Here is a 17,589-nt window from a genome sequence, read left to right as displayed (position 1 = left end):
CTGAAAAGATCTTGAAGATAGATTCTGTCGTGTTTGGCAGTTTGGGTACGATCGTGGCAAGTGTATACTTTTTGCAATCAACTTCCAATAAATGCTATTTCTGGATTCATTGGCTTACTGTGAGACCCCCATGGCCAGGCCATGTTTGAGTCAGAGGTCATTGGTTCAAGTTTCGTGTTGCAGTTTAAGTGCATAGCCTAGGTTTGGTGCTGAACCATTTCCAATGCTCCTTTTCAGATGGGACGTTATGTTGAAGCTACATGCCCCTCTCTGTGCGTACAGAAAAGATCTCATGGCACTAGTAAAGGAAATTAATATTGGAGAAATATACGTATTACTTGATGGAACAGACACAATTAAAGCAGAAGTAATGGTGCTCTCCTGTTGTCCTTGCTGACATTTAGCACTAACCTAACAGATGCATAAATGATGCATCACATTGCTCTTCGTGGGAATGTCCTGTGAAAATTGACTGCCACCTGAGTGCTCTGCCCAGTGTAAATGAGTGGCGTCCCAGCAAGCTTCTTGTTGGGATGGGTTTGCCATGGTAGCAGTGTTAACCATCATGCTGCATGAACACCTGACAGCAGGTTGCCCCAGTGGTGGTTGCCTCACGGGTTACAGGTAGGGATGTACCTCCCCAGGTCCTGTAGCTAAGTCAGATAAACCGGAATTGCCTCCCACTTTCAGCTCTGACATCTGCTGCCCCAGTAAAAGTCCACCCGTTGTCTTCTAACTGTTTGGTGCTTGGAAGGTATTGTATAAACACATTATTTCCTTATGTGCTGTTGTGACAAAATTAGGTGAACACTGTTTCAATACAAGGCACTCAGTTTTATTTGCAAATTTTCTATTAACAATTAATAACAGGGTAAAAATTTGCATTATAAAAATACATGACAGAAAAGTCATTTCATGATCTGAATTATGAGGACTTTATCTGTCACGCATCCCTCGTCTTACTCCTCATCGTAAAATATCATACCTGCAAGGGTTTCTTTAATGATCGCCATTTGTAGGTAACTGCATGAGAAGCATCAAGTATTTATTACATTGAAGAATAAACCAAAAAAGTGACCTTATTTTGAAAGTGTAATTTGTCTTATACACAAATGGAAATATAACCCTTTTGATTCTAGATGACTGCAGCACAATTCTAGTTTGGCAATAAAAAAAGCTCACATTGTAATTTTACAGGGTTTTATAACTGAGTGTTTTATGTCTATTACAATTTAAAATGACAGAAGTTGAATATACCACATGTATTAAAGGCTTCCCCTGTCATTTAATATGACCATATTTCAAATCATTGGGTGCTTAATGGTGGTCACGAACTGAATACGTGCTGCTCACTTCGAATGATATTTCAATTGAGTTCCTAACCTTCTCACAAATTACAGGAAAAATTATGACCAAGAGCCCATATCAATCCACACATTTTCAGCACTTTGCATCATCACAGAACAAATTGCTTTCAACAGGATAAACATGATTGAAACAATGACTTGGGGATAAATAAAACCATCAGTTCATAACAGTTATCAACTATTTGCCTTGCTCTCTCTCCTCATCAACTACATACCACAAAAGATTGCAAGCTGAAAAGATCTTGTCTTGTGACAGTTTTTCAAAGTTACAGGCAAATTTAAATTTGTTTACTTTACTCCAACGCTCCCTGACATAAAAAGGCATGTTGATATAAAATTTATGTCACCAAACCTAAAAAAAAACTATTGAAGAGTACAGGTATTCAACCTTTCATTGTGCTTTGCATTTATTTACATATATTTAACTCAGTTAATGTTTGTTATGTATTTTGAAAGATTTACAGAATTAAGTGTGCAAAATTCTTCCAACAGAAATTAAGAGGCTCTCCACTCATTACAATCAAGCATTGGTGGGAGATAGGACTGCACGTGACTTTCAATTCTGCACTTGCATCTAGCAAGCTTTCTTTCCTACTTGTTCATACACAACATTTGGAATAATTTATCTAAGTCCACATAACCATATTCATGCATTATATTAGTTGAGGGTGAAATTCCTTAGGTTTCCACTGCCGTCCTGCTATAGCTCCAGTGAGAGACTGATGAAATTCCTCAGAAAATGGTAGAGACAGGTGGCATCATATCACTGTTTTTTTCTGGCAATCTCCTGTTTGTTCTTACCTTCTTCAGACAGGGCAAACTGTCAAAGTGGGAGGGAGGGGTTGCTGAGCTGAGATAAAGGGCCAGAAACTGGATGTAGTATTGATTCGGGGCAAGAAATGGGCGCTGAATACAAATCACCACCATTCCTGTATTAGATCATGACTGAATATTGCATGCACCTCTAACTAATATACAATATGGTATTTAGTCACATTTCGTGAACATTCTGATAGCTAGGCCCTTGATTTCGCCTGTGCTGATCAAGAAATGGGCCTTTATTAGCCAAGGTAAGTCCCATGTACATTAGGTGCCCTTCTGCTGACCTCATATATCCCACTGGATCAGCATCAGTGAACACCATCCCAGCATAAGTGCAAGGATCATGACCGCTGAGTTATCTGTTCCTTGATCCCTTCTTTAAACTGTGTTTTAATTGTGCCATTGTGTTGCACCTATTCGAATGATTAAGGAGGGTCATCTGAAGATGGGTCATCTGAAGATGGGTCATCGGATCCGAAACATTAACTCTGCTTTCTGTCCACAGATGCTGCCAGACCTGATTAGCTCAAAGTTGGCTGTTCTTTACCACCAATCCTGACAGCCCTCTACCACCCTGCACTTACTCCCCCTCAATCACACTTTAGAAAGTTGCAGTGATCAGATTGTGAAAGTCATCTGTGCAGTACAATCAGCCCTGCGAGATAATGATGCTGGCGTGACAAATGCTAATTTTATGCTTTGATGACAGGTTATTTGTAATATCATTCTGTATCATTCAACATCGTGCCTAGGAAAGGTCAAACATTATGCTGCATGACAAGATACTTTGTCCCTTTTGAAAAAAGCAGCAATGACAATCAGGAGTGGAAATCCAATGTACAAAATGTATGTGACTATAAATCACAACAGCACACAATACTATGAAGTAAATTTAACACACTGTCCATTAGTGACACTTCAGAAATACTGTAAAGACAAAATGCATGAAGCAAAATAAAATAACTATTTAAGACCGTTGGCCCTTTGCACAAAAAATGATTACTTCAGTTAATTTACCAATACTATGAAAGAATGAAATCGGTTATAGTTTTTGCATATTAATCTAGCTCTACTTGGAAATAGGTATCAGTCAAAAAAATACAGAAAATAAATTTTGAGGATGTGTAATTGAAAAAATGTGCATACCCCGACATAAGATTTTCAGTACTCTACCCTGTAAATGTTAAATTGCAGCAATAAACTCGGTAGGGAGGCAGGGGTGGATTGATGTTCGGGGAGAATACAACTCAAATTTGCTGTTTCTTATCAATTACTGATTTTGGGAATGGACTTATCCAAAATTGTCAAAAGTAATAAAACTGAAATTAAGACGTAAGTATTACAGTTAGCTTCTTCTTGTTGCCCGCAACTTCACCACCTTGAGATTACATTGTAAGAAGTTTCATATGTTTTGAAGAACCTCTGCAACAACTGCCAGCCTCTGTTCAAGTAAATGGCATCAAATTCATAAATAATTTGGATGACATTGTTCTACTTCATTGCTGTTTTGCTTTGGTGTGAGATTTGCTAAACTGCTCCTATTTTATTATCTTCTGCACACATCCAGTTGATTGGAATCAAAATACTTAGTTGTTTAAAATTGTTTAAAAAAAAGAAAAAAAAATCACCTAGTTTATTTATCACCATGTAGCAACAGTGTTTTGTTACTGACATTGTAGTGAAGGAGTTGCAGTTTTAAATCAGTTAAGACATAACTGCATATACAGATGAGAGTACTGATACTGTCAAATGTACACATATGCTTACATATATTAAATATATATGTATTAATAGCAACTATTTTATTTATCAGTGACATTTCGATACTAGCAATTGAGTTATTATAAAATAGCGAATACTAGATTTTCTGTTAAGTTCAAAACAAGTTTCCTCTAAGAAAACTCAAGCCCTGACACTAACAGTCATGAAGAAAATACACTGATGTATAATTTTAAATATGTGTGGTTTACACTGTTCCTTTTTCTTGTGAGGCTAAATAAAAAGGCATCCACCAGAACGGGTCAAGGAGGGCTTTAGGTGAGGAGCTGACGGATCTCTTTGTGAACATAGCAGAGGAAATCCATGTAAGAAGCTCCTCCGTGCAAGCCTTTATCTTCCACTAGGAACTGTCTGAAGATCCCCTCTGATTTGTCTTTTTGCTTTAATATTATTAACTACAAATGGAAAGAAAAAACAGTCAGACTTAAGATCCAGGTTACACAATTTGTTGCAAAAACTCCTTGTTTTATATAATTCCTTATGACCTGACAAATACTTTATTACAGCATCTTTTGCCTCATCTCCCTACCAGAGAGTTGACAACCTAGTGGTCTTACCGCTAGAATTATTAATCCAGAGACCCAGATAATATTCTGGGGGCCTGGGTTCAAATCCTGCTAAGGCAGATGGTGGAATTTGAATCCAATAAAACTCTGGAATTAAGAGTTTAGTGATGACGAAGAATTCTTTATTGACTGCTGGGGAAAAATCCATCTGGTTCACTAATACCCTTCAGGGAAAGAAACTGCTGTCTTTATCTGTCTGAGACTCCAGACCCACAGCAATTTTTACACTCAACTTTCTACTTGACAATTAGGCAATTAGCCTAGCCAACATCTAATGCATACAAAATAAGGAATTTTTGTTTTTTGAAAGTAAAGGAATTGGTCTAACTTTTGCTCATAAACTCAGAGTTTAACTTACGACATCACATTCAGCACTGTCATGGAACTAACAAGGACTTTTCAACAGACAGCGCTTCAGTAAGTTTTAGTAATATGCAAGGTGTAAGGCAGATATGGATGATATTATATGCCAAATATTTCTAATTCCAATTTCTAAAATTCTTTCACCAGATGCAAATATTACAAGCTGTAAAGGGAATTAATACCTATACTGCGGGTATAGTTACTGAGCATGTACAACAGGAACTATGTCATTCTGGTATCAGATGACATGAACTGGAGTTTAAATCTGTAGAATTCCTAGTAAGATGTCCTTCTTATTAACCGCTGTATCCAGTTAGGCCAGCAGTCATTGCTCATCCTTAACGACCTTTTGTAGGTACACCCATAGCGCTATTAGAAAAAATTCCCCTAAAAAGTTTGTAAAGTAAATATTAAAAAGTCACTTTTCACTTCTATGTTTGCATGTAAAAATCAAAGGTATATGCAATGAGCTATGTTATTAATTGAGAAGGGAACATGACTATCCCTGTCTCATTCTCCATAAATGTTGTTTTCTTCCAATGACAGACAGTAATAACAATGAAGGAGCATTGGTAGGTCTCCAACAATGCTGCTCAAACAAAGAGCTGTAGATGAAATCCAGATGACACTCTACCCAATTTTCCTTGCTCCAAGTGCCAAGTGTTCTCATTCCAGAGATGAAAGGCTTGTCTTAGGAGGAGAGATTGAGCAGTTTAAGCCTGTACTTGCTAGAGTTTAGAAAAATGAGAGGGAATCTAATGAGCGATGAGATGCTAAAGGGGCTTGACAAAGCAGATGTAGAGCAGATGTTTCCCCTTGTGGGGCAATCTAGAATGAGAGGTCAAAGTTTTAGGCTGAGAAGTAGTTGAGGACGATTGACTTCTCTCAAAGGATGATGAATCAGTGGAATTCACTACCTCACAGCACAGTGGATGCTGGGACATTGATTAAATTTAAAGAGGAGATAGACAGATAATTATAGTGGCAGGTTAAAGGGTTATGGGGAGCAGGCAGGAAAGTGGAGTTGAGGTTGAGATGAGCTGACCTGTAATCGTAGGTGGGGCAAGCTTAAAGGATTGAATTGCCTACTCCTGCTCCTAGTTCCTATATTCTCAACATCTCTCTAAAACAGTATTCAGTGAAATCACTAACCCAGCAGTGGTGAGCGAATCACAAGCAGAAAAGATGTTCACAACTGAGCAGTCATAACACTTTGGTTACAACATTCCTGTTTTATTGTGACAAAAAGAAAAAATTGCTTTATGGAAACTCCTTTCTGATGACATTTCACTTCTATTATTGTCCTTCAAATGATTCAGTGGAGCATGCATTGTTCCCTACTCATTTAACATACTGTGATGTCATGTTCTAGGTTATGAAATTGGGGACATGTGTACATTGTGAAATATGTTTATAAACAGGGTGAATATAACTAAAGTTTTCTCTTAGCATTTCCATGATGTCTATTACTCACCAAGTTTAGCACCAGGTTTTGAACCAATCAAAACAAAGTAGTGATAATTGCGATTAAACACCTTGGGAGGTGGAAAACAAGCCTCTTGGTCTATTGAAGCACATTTGTGCCAGTAGTTTTCATGTCAGTAGATTGCACAGAGGGGGTCTGCCTACATTCTGAGATCCTCATACTTATGAATTGCGTATGTAATCCCAAAGTGATTTATGTCATCAGTAAGGAACAGGTAAGTGGAAACTGCCCCCAGCTTCTACCGTTGTACAAGTCACTTTGCAGCAATATACCAGAGAGTAAAAGAAGGCCCAGAGAGGACCACCAAAGGAACATTCTCAATGTTAAAGAAATATAAAGCTGAATAGGAAGTGACCAAGAAATGCCTGGTGACAGTGCGTTAGTGTGGTAGGACATGGAGGAATGAATCAAGAATTAAACAAAACCACTGGAGCCTTCTGCCTGACAATGCCAGATTGCTCGCCTGGTTGGTGGGTGGAATATGTATATGTAGCAGGAGAGTGTAGCTGGGGTTCCACAGCAGATAGTGGGAATCAATGTCATTAATGGAATGGAAGAGAATCATAAAATCACAGAATCCCTACAGTGTGGAAAGAGGCCATTCAACCCATTGAATCGGCACTGACCCTCCGAAGACTCACCCCCTTCCCCTATCCCCATAACCCCATTTTCTCCATGGCAAATCCACCTAGCCTGTATGTCCCTGGACACTATGGGCAATTTGCATGGCCAATCCAACTAAGCTGCACACCTTTGGACTGTGGGAGGAAACTGGAACACCCAGTGGAAACCCATGCAGACATGGGGAACCATTGCAAACCCCACATAGCCAGTCATCTGAGGCTGGAATCAAACCCAGGTCCCTGACGCTGTGAGGCAGCAGTGCTAACCACTGAGCCACTGTGCTGCCCTAAATGGGGGAGCAGGTTAAGAGATTAGCATACAATATCTGACTATGTGGGGGTAGCCCATGAAAGGGGAATATTACTCTCTTGTAGAAGCATTCCTACTGATCCACAAAAATATCCGAGAAATGAATTTAGCACAGATTATCTAGTCCTCCTTTAGCCCAGGAATCCCCAAAGGTTTTACCTGGTAGACAAAGTAACACTGCTCCCTTAGATCAAGAGGATCTGATCCTCATTTTTAAAACAATACCTTGCCCTGTGAGTGTTCTGCTCAATTGTTCAAAAAATGTTTTAATATAGGGACATGGAGAGTGGGATCAGTGGAAGTAAATGATCATTCACGTTTCTGCCATTTGAAGTATATTTCACTTATTGAAGCAATACATTTGCTGATGTTTACTCTATAGCCCTGAGTATCACTCTAAGTAGGCTTCCAGTAAGTAACCACAGAAAGTAGTGACCCGCCAAAGCAGAATAAGACCACAGGAATGTAATCACCGAGGAATGTTCCCTTGGTTGAACTGGGTTGGGGGAATAAGTGCTGGTTGTTGAGAATCAGGAAGCGGGGTACTTCTGGGAGCTCTCGGGCTTGAAAGAGAGGAGGACCAAAATTCAGCAGGAGCTGGGGAATGTGGATTGGGAGCAGCTGTTTGAGGGTAAATCCACATTTGATATGTGGGAGGCTTTTAAAGAGATGTTGATTAGAGTGCAGGACAGACATGTCCCTCTGAAAATGAGGGATAGAAAGGGCAGGATTAGGGAACCATGGACGACAGGTGAAATTGTGAGACTAGCAAAGAGGAAAAAGAAGCATACGTAAGGTCTAGGCGACTGAAAACAGACGAAGCTTTGGAAGAATATCGTGAAAGTAGGACCAATCTGAAACGAGGAATTAAGAGGTCTAAAAGGGGTCATGAAATATCTTTAGCAAACAGGGTTAAGGAAAACCCAAAGCCTTTTAGTCATACATAAGGAGCAAGAGGGTAACTAGAGAAAGGGTTGGCCCACTCAAGGACAAAGGAGGGAAGTTATGCGAGGAGTCAGAGAAAATGAGTGAGATTCTTAATGAGTACTTTGCGTCGGTATTCACCGAGGAGAGGGACATGACGGCATAAGGAGGGGGGAAAGTGTTGGGTATTCTAAAAGGCATTAGGGTGGACAAGTCCCCAGGTCCGGATGGGATCTATCCCAGGTTACAGATGGAAGCGAGAGAGGAAATAGCTGGGGCCTTAACAGATATCTTTGCAGCATCCTTGAGCACGGGTGAGGTTCTGGAGGACTGGAGAATTGCTAATGTTGTCCCCTTGTTTAAGAAGGGTAGCAAGGATAATCCAGGTAATTATAGACCGGTGAGCCTGACGTCAGTGGTGGGGAAGCTGCTGGAGAAGATACTGAGGGATAGGATCTATTTACATTTGGAAGAAAATGGGCTTATTAGTGATAGGCAGCATGGTTTTGTGCAGGGAAGGTCATGTCTTACCAACTTCATAGAATTCTTTGAGGAAGTGACAAAGTTGATAGATGAGGGAAGGGCTGTAGATGTCATATACATTGACTTCAGTAAGGCGTTTGATATGGTTCCCCATGGTAGGCTGATGGAGAAAGTGAAGTCGCATGGGGTCCAGGGTGTACTAGCTAGATGGATAGAGAACTGGCTGGGGAACAGGAGACAGAGTTGTAGTGGAAGGGAGTTTCTCAAAATGGAGAACTGTGACCAGTGGTGTTCCACAGGGATCTTCGTTGGGACCACTGTTGTTTGTGATATACATAAATGATCTGGAGGAAGGTATAGATAAGTTTGCAGATGACACTAAGATTGGTGGAGTAGCAGATAGTGAAGGGGACTGTCGGAGAATGCAGCAGAATATGGATAGATTGGAGAGTTGGCCGGAGAAATGGCAGATGGAATTCAATCCAGGCAAATGCGAGGTGATGCATTTTGGAAGATCCAATTCAAGAGCGAACTATACGGTAAATGGAAAAGCCCTGGGGAAAATTGATGCTCAGAGAGATCTGGGTGTTCAGGTCCATTGTACCCTGAAGGTGGCAATGCAGGTCGATAGAGTGGTCAAGAAGGCATACGGCATGTTTTCATTCATCGGACGGGGTATTGAGTACAAGAGTTGGCAGGTCATGTTAAAGTTGTATAGGACTTTGGCTCGACCACATTTGGTATACTGCGTACAGTTCTGGTCGCCATATTGCCGAAAGGATGTGGATGCTTTGGAGAGGGTGCAGAGGAGGTTCACCAGGATGTTGCCTGGTATGGAGGGCGCTAGATATGAACAGAGGTTGAGTAGATTAGGATTATTTACATTAGAAAGACGGAGGTTGAGGGGGGACCTGATTGAGGTCTACAAAATCATGAGAGGTATAGACAGGGTGGATAGCAAGAAGCTTTTTCCGAGAATGGGGGACTCAATTACTAGGGGTCACGATTTCAAGGTGAGAGGGGAAAAGTTTGAGGGAGATATGCATGGAAAGTTCTTTACACAGACAGTGGTGGGTGCCTGGAACACGTTGCCAGCGGAGGTGGTAGAGGCGGGCATGATAGCGTCATTTGAGATGTATCTAGACAGATACATGAATGGGCAGGGAGCAGAGGGATACAGATCCTTGGAAAATAGGCGATAGGTTTAGATAGAGGATCTGGATCGCCGCAGGCTTGGAGGGATGAAGGGCCTGTTCCTGTGCTGTAATTTTTTTTGTTCTTTGTTCTTTGACCAGTGTACAGGAGACCCAAACATCTCTTATATTCTGACTCCTCAAGGTCCCAAGAAAAATGCACAAAACACACCCTGAATAGTCTCTTCTGCTTCTTCTGACAAACCTCAACCTGGTGGGAAAGCCGGCTTTCATGCTTCGTCACAAGGTAAATTTGCAATTGGCACCCAATGATGGCATTGGATGCCATGTTTCTTCATTAGAGATGGACCCCTCTAGTTCTGGAAGGGAGGTTTCAGCACCTAACACTGGAGACTATAATTACAAATCTATACCTTAATAAATGCTTCATGAACATAGTGCAGACCTACAACAGCAAGGTGTCAAGTGGGCTCTTGTTTAATATCACCCATTGATAAACTGGCAAATCTGTTCTGCTTCGCAATTAAATCGACAATTAGAATAAAGAATGAGTTGTTTTAAGACGTCTCAAAAAGAAACCTGAAAAATAACAAACATCTCTGCTTACCTTCATGGAAAAAGGATTCTGGTTTCTTAAGTTGGCAATGATTGACCTAATCTTCTTTGAATATGGATTGTCCAGTTCAGGTAATGAGGTCTGTAACAAAATGCAAGTTGACTTTGGTCAAAGTGTGGTGAAGTACTTTCAGGTGATTACCATCCATTTTCAGATGGTCATAGTAGGCTTAAGTTCAGGATATCATGTTGTGATATACACCTGTCCCATCACAAAAGTGCAATGTCACTGTTACTTTTACATACATTTTACTTAGATAATGTGAAAGTTAGTAATAATCCATAGCTGATTCCAATTTTCCAATCTGAAATGTAAACTCGTGTTAGGGCCCTTGTGGCGTAGCAGTGGTGTCCCTATCTCTAAGCTAGAAGACCTGGTCTCAAGCCTCACTTGCTCTTGAGTTTGTGTCATAACATCTTGGAACAGGTTGATTAAGAAAAAATGTAAATCTATGTTAAGGGAAACTCAAAACATCTCCTCAAGAAGCTCAAATAGCTGGATTTCTATTTTCAGAGAATGAACATTTATATTTTTTACAGGAACTGCCCCTCATGCCTCACTGCTGGGTTGTGTTTTTCATTGTATCATAGTGTGACAGAAAGTGATATAAATTTGCCATGTGCACACAGATATCCTACCATAATAACACTATTCATTATTTTGAAATGTGCAAACCTAGTCAGAATCTTTAGACCTGAGCGGGAGCGAGTGTGGATATGGCAGGTGTGGAACATCACCCTGCTGGCCAGTGTACCAGCTGGCACCATCCTAGCTTAGGTCATTTCTCTGGAGGTCGGAGTGTAGGACTACCCACTAAATCAATGAATAACTGAGTTAAAGCCCTATTAAGGCCAATTGTCAGAAATCCAGTGGAATTTTCTCGTCAGCCTCTGGGCTTCCTGAGGTATGGTAAGCAGGCGAGTTTCCTGGAGGATGTCTCCCGATGGAATACTGGGAGACCAGTGCTCCAGACAGCTTTAAGGCTCTCTGAGATCTCATGGATCCAGTTGCAGGCTATCTTGTACAGGGCATGTTTTTTGTTTCAAATTTAAGGAAGTTGCAGAGGAAGTGCCTCACAATGGAAGCTTTTACTTACCTGAACTGCAGGTTGCTGCTTTCTCAGTGTTTATTACTGGCTCTTCAGCCTTGACAGCTTGCCAGACTATTCGACAGTGACTGCATTCTCTGGTCACTAATTAACCAATACGGGGAAAATCACTTTTGGGTCACAGTTCACCATACAGGACAGGCCTGCGACCCTCAATGTGACACTGTCAATCCAAAGTGAAAAGTACTGCCCGTGATGTCAACGTATGAAATATTTAAATGAAACATTTACAAGTGCCTACCCTTGACTCGACAGATAGATCTCCTGCGTCTGAAACAAAGAATTTAACCCCAACGTCAGTGACTTGAGTACAAAGTTCAGGGCTGGTTCTGTAGTGTAGTTTGGATAGCACCATCAGAAGTGCCAGCTTAAGGATGAACAGTTAAGCTGAGGTCTTGCCTACCTTCTAGGTGGATGTAAAAGATGCTGCAGCACCACTTATAAGAAAGAAGGAAGTTTTCCTCAGTGCACTGGCTAATATTTATCCCTCAATCAACATCAGTAAACATGGGGTTACTTGGGCATTACTTGTAACTGCTACTACTCTCCCATTGTGAGGTTGTAGAGCGCATCAGTAAATCATGTTCCTGCAAATAATTGGGGTTTCTGCCATATTTCTTGTCAGAGTTTTGAAGTGGGGTATGAGCAAACTGAGAAAATTCTGTTTGAATGATGTTACAAATCAATCAGCATCTGCAAACATTTTGGTCAATTCCCACAAAATCAGTTTATTGGATTTCTCAAACCTAATTCTTCTAACCCTCTTTCCTGCAAAATATAATTAAATTAGCACATGGGGGAGGAAAGCAAGGTTAATTTTAGCAATTTCAAGTCAAATGTTAAGTATTTTTCACATATAACTTACGAGGTCTGTGTTGATATGTGCAAAGGAGGGTACATTAAAGATGCTTTGGATCAGCTCAGGTTGAGAGTTCAGTCCCAGCCACAGGAACATATTTATCCCATTCTCCAACAAAAAGATTCCTCCATCAGCTAAACGTTCCTCTGAGCAACGAACAGCAGCAGGAATCTCCTCACTATTTACATCCATCTTGTGCTGTTACAAAACAAAGAAGTGTTCAGCTGAGTCAGTAGTTAGTGAGTATGCATTAACATAGGGAACATAGGAAAAAAGTAGACCATTCAACCTCTCAAACTGTTCTATTACTCAATTAGATTAATACTAATCTGTACCTTATCAAACAAAAATTCCACTAATTTCATCTTCAAAATTTTCAAGAGACAGACGTCCAGATTTCCACTGTCCTAAGTGTTTCCTGATATCACTATTGCGAAAGCTAACTTTAATTTTAGGATTAAGTCCTGTTGTTCTGGCCACCTTCACCAAGTGATGTAGTCCAAAGAATCGTAGAAGGGTTATACCAAAGAAGGAAGCCATTTGGCCTATTGTGTGTATGTGCTGGTTCTCTTCAAGAACAATTTTCTTGTGTCACACAGAGTCATACAGCACCGAAACAGACCCTTTGGTCCAACCAGTCCATGCCGAACATAATCACAAACCAATCACACCTGCCTGCATTTGGCCCATATCCCTCCAAACATTTCCTACTCGTGTACTTATCCAAATGTCTTTTAAATATAACTGTGCCCACATCCAATACTTCCTCAGGAAGTTCATTCCACACGTGAACCAGCCGCTGCGTAAAAAATTTGCCTTTATATCTTTTTAAAATCTCTCCCCTCTCACCTTAAAAATGTGCTCCCTAGTCTTAAAATTCCCTGTTCTAGGGAAAAGACACCTACTGTTAACCCTATTCATACTCCACATGATCTCATAAATATCTATAAGATCACCCACTCACCCACCTTTTCCCTGTCGTCTCCTCTTCAGATAAGATCCACTTCTCTTTTGAAAGCCATGATTCAAATTGCCTCCACCACAACTTGGGCATTGGATTCTGGATCCTAACCACACAATGCCTAAAAAATTTCTTCCCCATATTGCTACGGCATCCTTTGCCAACCACCTTAAATTTATATCAACTGATTCTGAATCCTTACACCAGTTTCACTCTAACCATCCAATGACATGTGAACTGTTTTAATCATCTTAATCACCTCAACTTGATCATATTTTAGTATTCTTAATGCAGGGGAATACAAACTCAATCTATGTAACCTGCCTTCATAACATCTCTTTTACCTCAGGCATCATTCTTATTTAGCTGCATTCCTCCCCATCCAGTGCCTATATATCATACTGAGGTTTTTCATTGCTTGCAGCACATGAGATACAACAGAAACTGCAATACAGATATAATTCATACAGGAAAACCCTAACTAATAGTTAAAAACTCAGCAGCATTTGTGATTCCTCTATGAATTGATTACTTTCTATAAAGCTTTAATTAGACTTTGAAGTGTGCTGGAAATGAAATAGAACAGTAATTAATACTAATTATTTATGACCTAATATGTAAAGCTAGCACATTTTGACAGCTCTTCTGGCTTTCTTCAAAACCTCCTAGAGTTAAAATTACTGTTGCAGTTTAACCCATTTCTAGCCTAACACTTGCAGTCAGATTTTAAAAGTTGTGGAAACCTGGCAACAATTTAATAAGATCTAGCATTTCTTTATCTTTTGATATCATTAAATAAACAGGGTTATTTCATCCTTGTAAATCTAACATCATAACAGTGGTGTCATATTTGTCTGGCCTCAATGAGTAGTAAAATCTTAATTGTTTTCTTAAAGCCTTGAAAAGGGAAATACCTACAGTATTGCATCCAAGAACCACTCGGTCCACTGTGGAAGGCAGACAATAATAAATCTAGAAGCGTATAGCATATATGTTGAGCAGAGGTTTCTCGGGACTCCATTACGGATGACAGAGAAGCATCACCCAAATCAGATGCAAAACTTCCCAAATGTTAAACTTGCATGTCTTCACTTACGATAGGTAAAAGCCGTGGATAGAAAAAGGATTGGGTGCTGACCACATCCATAGAAGTGACCAATAGTCGTTGGAAAGCTCGCTCATCTGTAGGAAGTTCAGAACTCCCCAGTAAAACATAACTCTTTAAGAGACAGTTCATGTAGACTGGCAGCAACTTCATGGCCTCTGGAAGGATGAGCTAGCAGACAAAATAAAAACATGGTTCAATAACAAGGACTCTTCACACAAAAGAACAGACCTTTATTTCTGTTTAATCAAATGAAAATTACTTTGCAATGTGCGAGTAATATATCTGCTAATTTTACATTAGAAAACAATGTGATTTCTGCTTACAAATTGGATTCTTAAATGTTCTACATTAGTAATGATAGTGCTTTGAAGTCAGTCCAACACAATCCAGTACATGACTGAAAGAGTCAGCTGATATAGTGAGGAGTGAGGGCAGGAAATATGAAAAGCGCCTTCTTGTCTAGTTATTCCAGTTTAAGTTTCAATCCATCTGTCCTTTAGTGGAGATGATACACAATTTTAATCAAACTGGACAGAACCTATGTTTGCTTCAGGCTAAAATATAGATTCATTTTTTTAAAAATACTTCGGGTCAGCCAGAATACAGTATAAATGCTTCTTTTATACCATACTTTTAAATATCATCACTTTTCAATATATTTTCCAAAATTTAGTACTTCTAACAGTCTTTGTGAATTTTACTAAGACTCTTTGTGTGCTATATATCACATGAAATGTGGGTATTTAAAAATATATATTTGTATAACACTGGACCTAAGAAAATAAGCTACAAAGCATTGCAGTTACATGACTGAAGAGTATCCAGAAGCCTCGAAATGTGATCTGGAGAGATGAGGCCCAAGTTTAAATTTGTTCAAGTTACTGAGTTTTGAATGAATTAAAATCATGCCTATGGATGGAAACTTGCCATTTTTTTGCTGAGAGTGAGTCACACGATTTAGTGTAGTAATTCTCACTATGAGGGGGTGCGAGTTTTTTTCAGTGTATCTTGCTAAACTTACCATTTTAATTGCCATTTGAGCCATACTTCCACCCTATCCTTCCATGTGCCATTCCCAGAACAGCTCACCACTCACTAGAGTTCCTGGGATTGACCATCGTCCCTGGAGCCAGCACCATATTTAAATGCCCACTGTGCACCCCGACAAACACTGTCCATCAGGAGCTGCCCTGCATGGTTCCTGACATTTGCCCTGGACTTGACAGACAGGGCGAAACCCTTTGTCCCACTTTGCAGGCATGGTCCTGGAAATCCTGCTTGTCTTCTTCCCCCATGACCAGCAATGAAGACCACGCCACACAGAAACATAGAATATAGCATCAAGAGTAGGCCATTTGACCCCTTGAGCCTACTGTGCCAATAAACATGATCATGGTTGATCACCAAGCTCAATTCTCTAATCCCTCCCTCCCCCATATTCCTTGATCCCTTTAGCCACAAGAGCTACATCTACCCCCTTTTTGAAAACACAACATTTTGGCCTCAACCACTTTCTGTGTTAGTGAATTCGACAGGCTCACAACTCTCTGGGAGAAGAAATTTCTCCTCATCTCAGTCCTAAAAGGTTTACCCCTTTTCCTTAAACCATGATTCCTGGTTCTGGATTCCCCCACCATTGGGAACATCCTTCCTGCATCAAACCAGTCTAGTCGTGTTGGAATTTTATAGATTTTTATGAGACACCCCTCATTCTTCTAAATTCCAGGGAATACAATCCTAAGCAACTCAATCTCTCCTCATACATCAGTCCTGCCATCTCAGGAATCCATCTGGTAAATCTTTGTTGCACTTCCGCTACAGAGAAAAAAAAAAGTCTTTCCTCAGATATGGACACCAAAACTGCCCACAATATTTCAGGCGTAGCCTCACCAATGCACTGAAAAGGGCAAGACATCCTTGTTCCTGTACTCATATCCTCTTGCTGTAAAGTCCAACATACAGTTTACCTTCTTTACTGCCTGCTGAACCTGCATGTTTACTTTCAATGTACGAAGATACCCAGGTCTCATTGAACATTCTCCTCTCTCATCACCACTCACCCTTGGACTGGTTTCAGAGGCTGTGCTTGAGTTACTGTGCTGGGATCCCCTGACAGCAGGCTATACCCATTGACTGGGCTGAGGCCTCCTGACAACCATGGTAACCATGGCTTTGTGCCCGTATCAAATGGCACAGCAAGGCAGTATTAAAATGAAATAAAAACAGAAACTGCTGGACAAACCCAGCAGGTCTGGCAGCCTCTTTGGAGAGAAAGCAGAGTTCTTGTTTTGAATCCAGTGATCCTGCTTCAGAACTGCCTGTGTATTAATATGAGCCAGGTTTGTCTGGCTGAGGGAGCAAATTGCGAAAATGGCCATCCGAGACACTAAGTAGTGTCAAACCACAATGTAAGATTACAAGAAGAATAGTCCCAGTTGATATGACACATCAGTAAACATGACAAATGCACAAATAGTCAAAGTCAAAGCTGCAAATTGCTCCTCATTAACATTAGGACAGTCGTCCTATAAACTAGTGAAGCAAAATCCTGACACAGTCACACACACACAAACATAAATTACAGACAATATCCCAGTCTTTTCCATCACTGTCCTTGGGTGTATCCACAGGAAGGATAGAACCACCAGAAATGGCAATACAGCAGTACACAAACAAAGGGTATGGGAATCTTCAACATTGACTTCAGAACCTAAGAATTCTCATCACATTAGGCCAAACACGGGCAAGGAAGCCTGCTGCTGTTTATCAACCACTAACCCCATCGCCCTGGATGAATTGACACATCTTCATATCTAATGCTACTTGGAAGAGGCACTGAAGGAGTAGCACAGGCACAGAATACACTCTGTGTATCTATCCTCTGGAGTGGCTCAGGACTATCACTACTTTTTTTTTCTTTATTCATTCACAGAAGGAGGGCGTCGCTGGCTTTTGCCCAGAGGACAGTTAAGAGTCAACTATACTGCAGTAGGTGTGGAGTCACATGTAGGCCAGACCAGGAAAGGATGACAGTTTCCTTCCCTAAAGGACACTAGTGAG

The 17,589-nt window shown here is 40.4% G+C and overlaps 1 protein-coding gene across 2 annotated transcripts in view; it reads right to left on the bottom strand.

The window, feature by feature from the left end:
• Positions 1–813: 813 nt before the first annotated feature.
• sec24d (SEC24 homolog D, COPII coat complex component) overlaps positions 814–17,589 on the bottom strand; it is a 180,788-nt gene continuing 164,012 nt past the window's right edge. For both annotated transcript variants that reach the window (XM_048595371.1, XM_048595369.1), the window contains exons 20-23: positions 14,518–14,697; positions 12,467–12,658; positions 10,485–10,574; positions 814–4,363 (exon numbers count right to left, since the gene is read on the bottom strand). In XM_048595371.1, the coding sequence (XP_048451328.1) occupies positions 4,223–4,363; positions 10,485–10,574; positions 12,467–12,658; positions 14,518–14,697 (603 nt within the window). In that variant the 3' untranslated portion in view covers positions 814–4,222. The remainder of the gene's footprint in view (positions 4,364–10,484; positions 10,575–12,466; positions 12,659–14,517; positions 14,698–17,589) is intronic.

This window comes from Rhincodon typus, chromosome 1 (assembly GCF_021869965.1).
Source record: "Rhincodon typus isolate 14 chromosome 1, sRhiTyp1.1, whole genome shotgun sequence".
In the NCBI taxonomy this organism is placed as follows: domain Eukaryota; kingdom Metazoa; phylum Chordata; class Chondrichthyes; order Orectolobiformes; family Rhincodontidae; genus Rhincodon; species Rhincodon typus.
The sequence above is the reverse complement of the archived record's forward strand: the minus strand, read 5'-3'. Positions and strand labels throughout refer to the sequence as shown.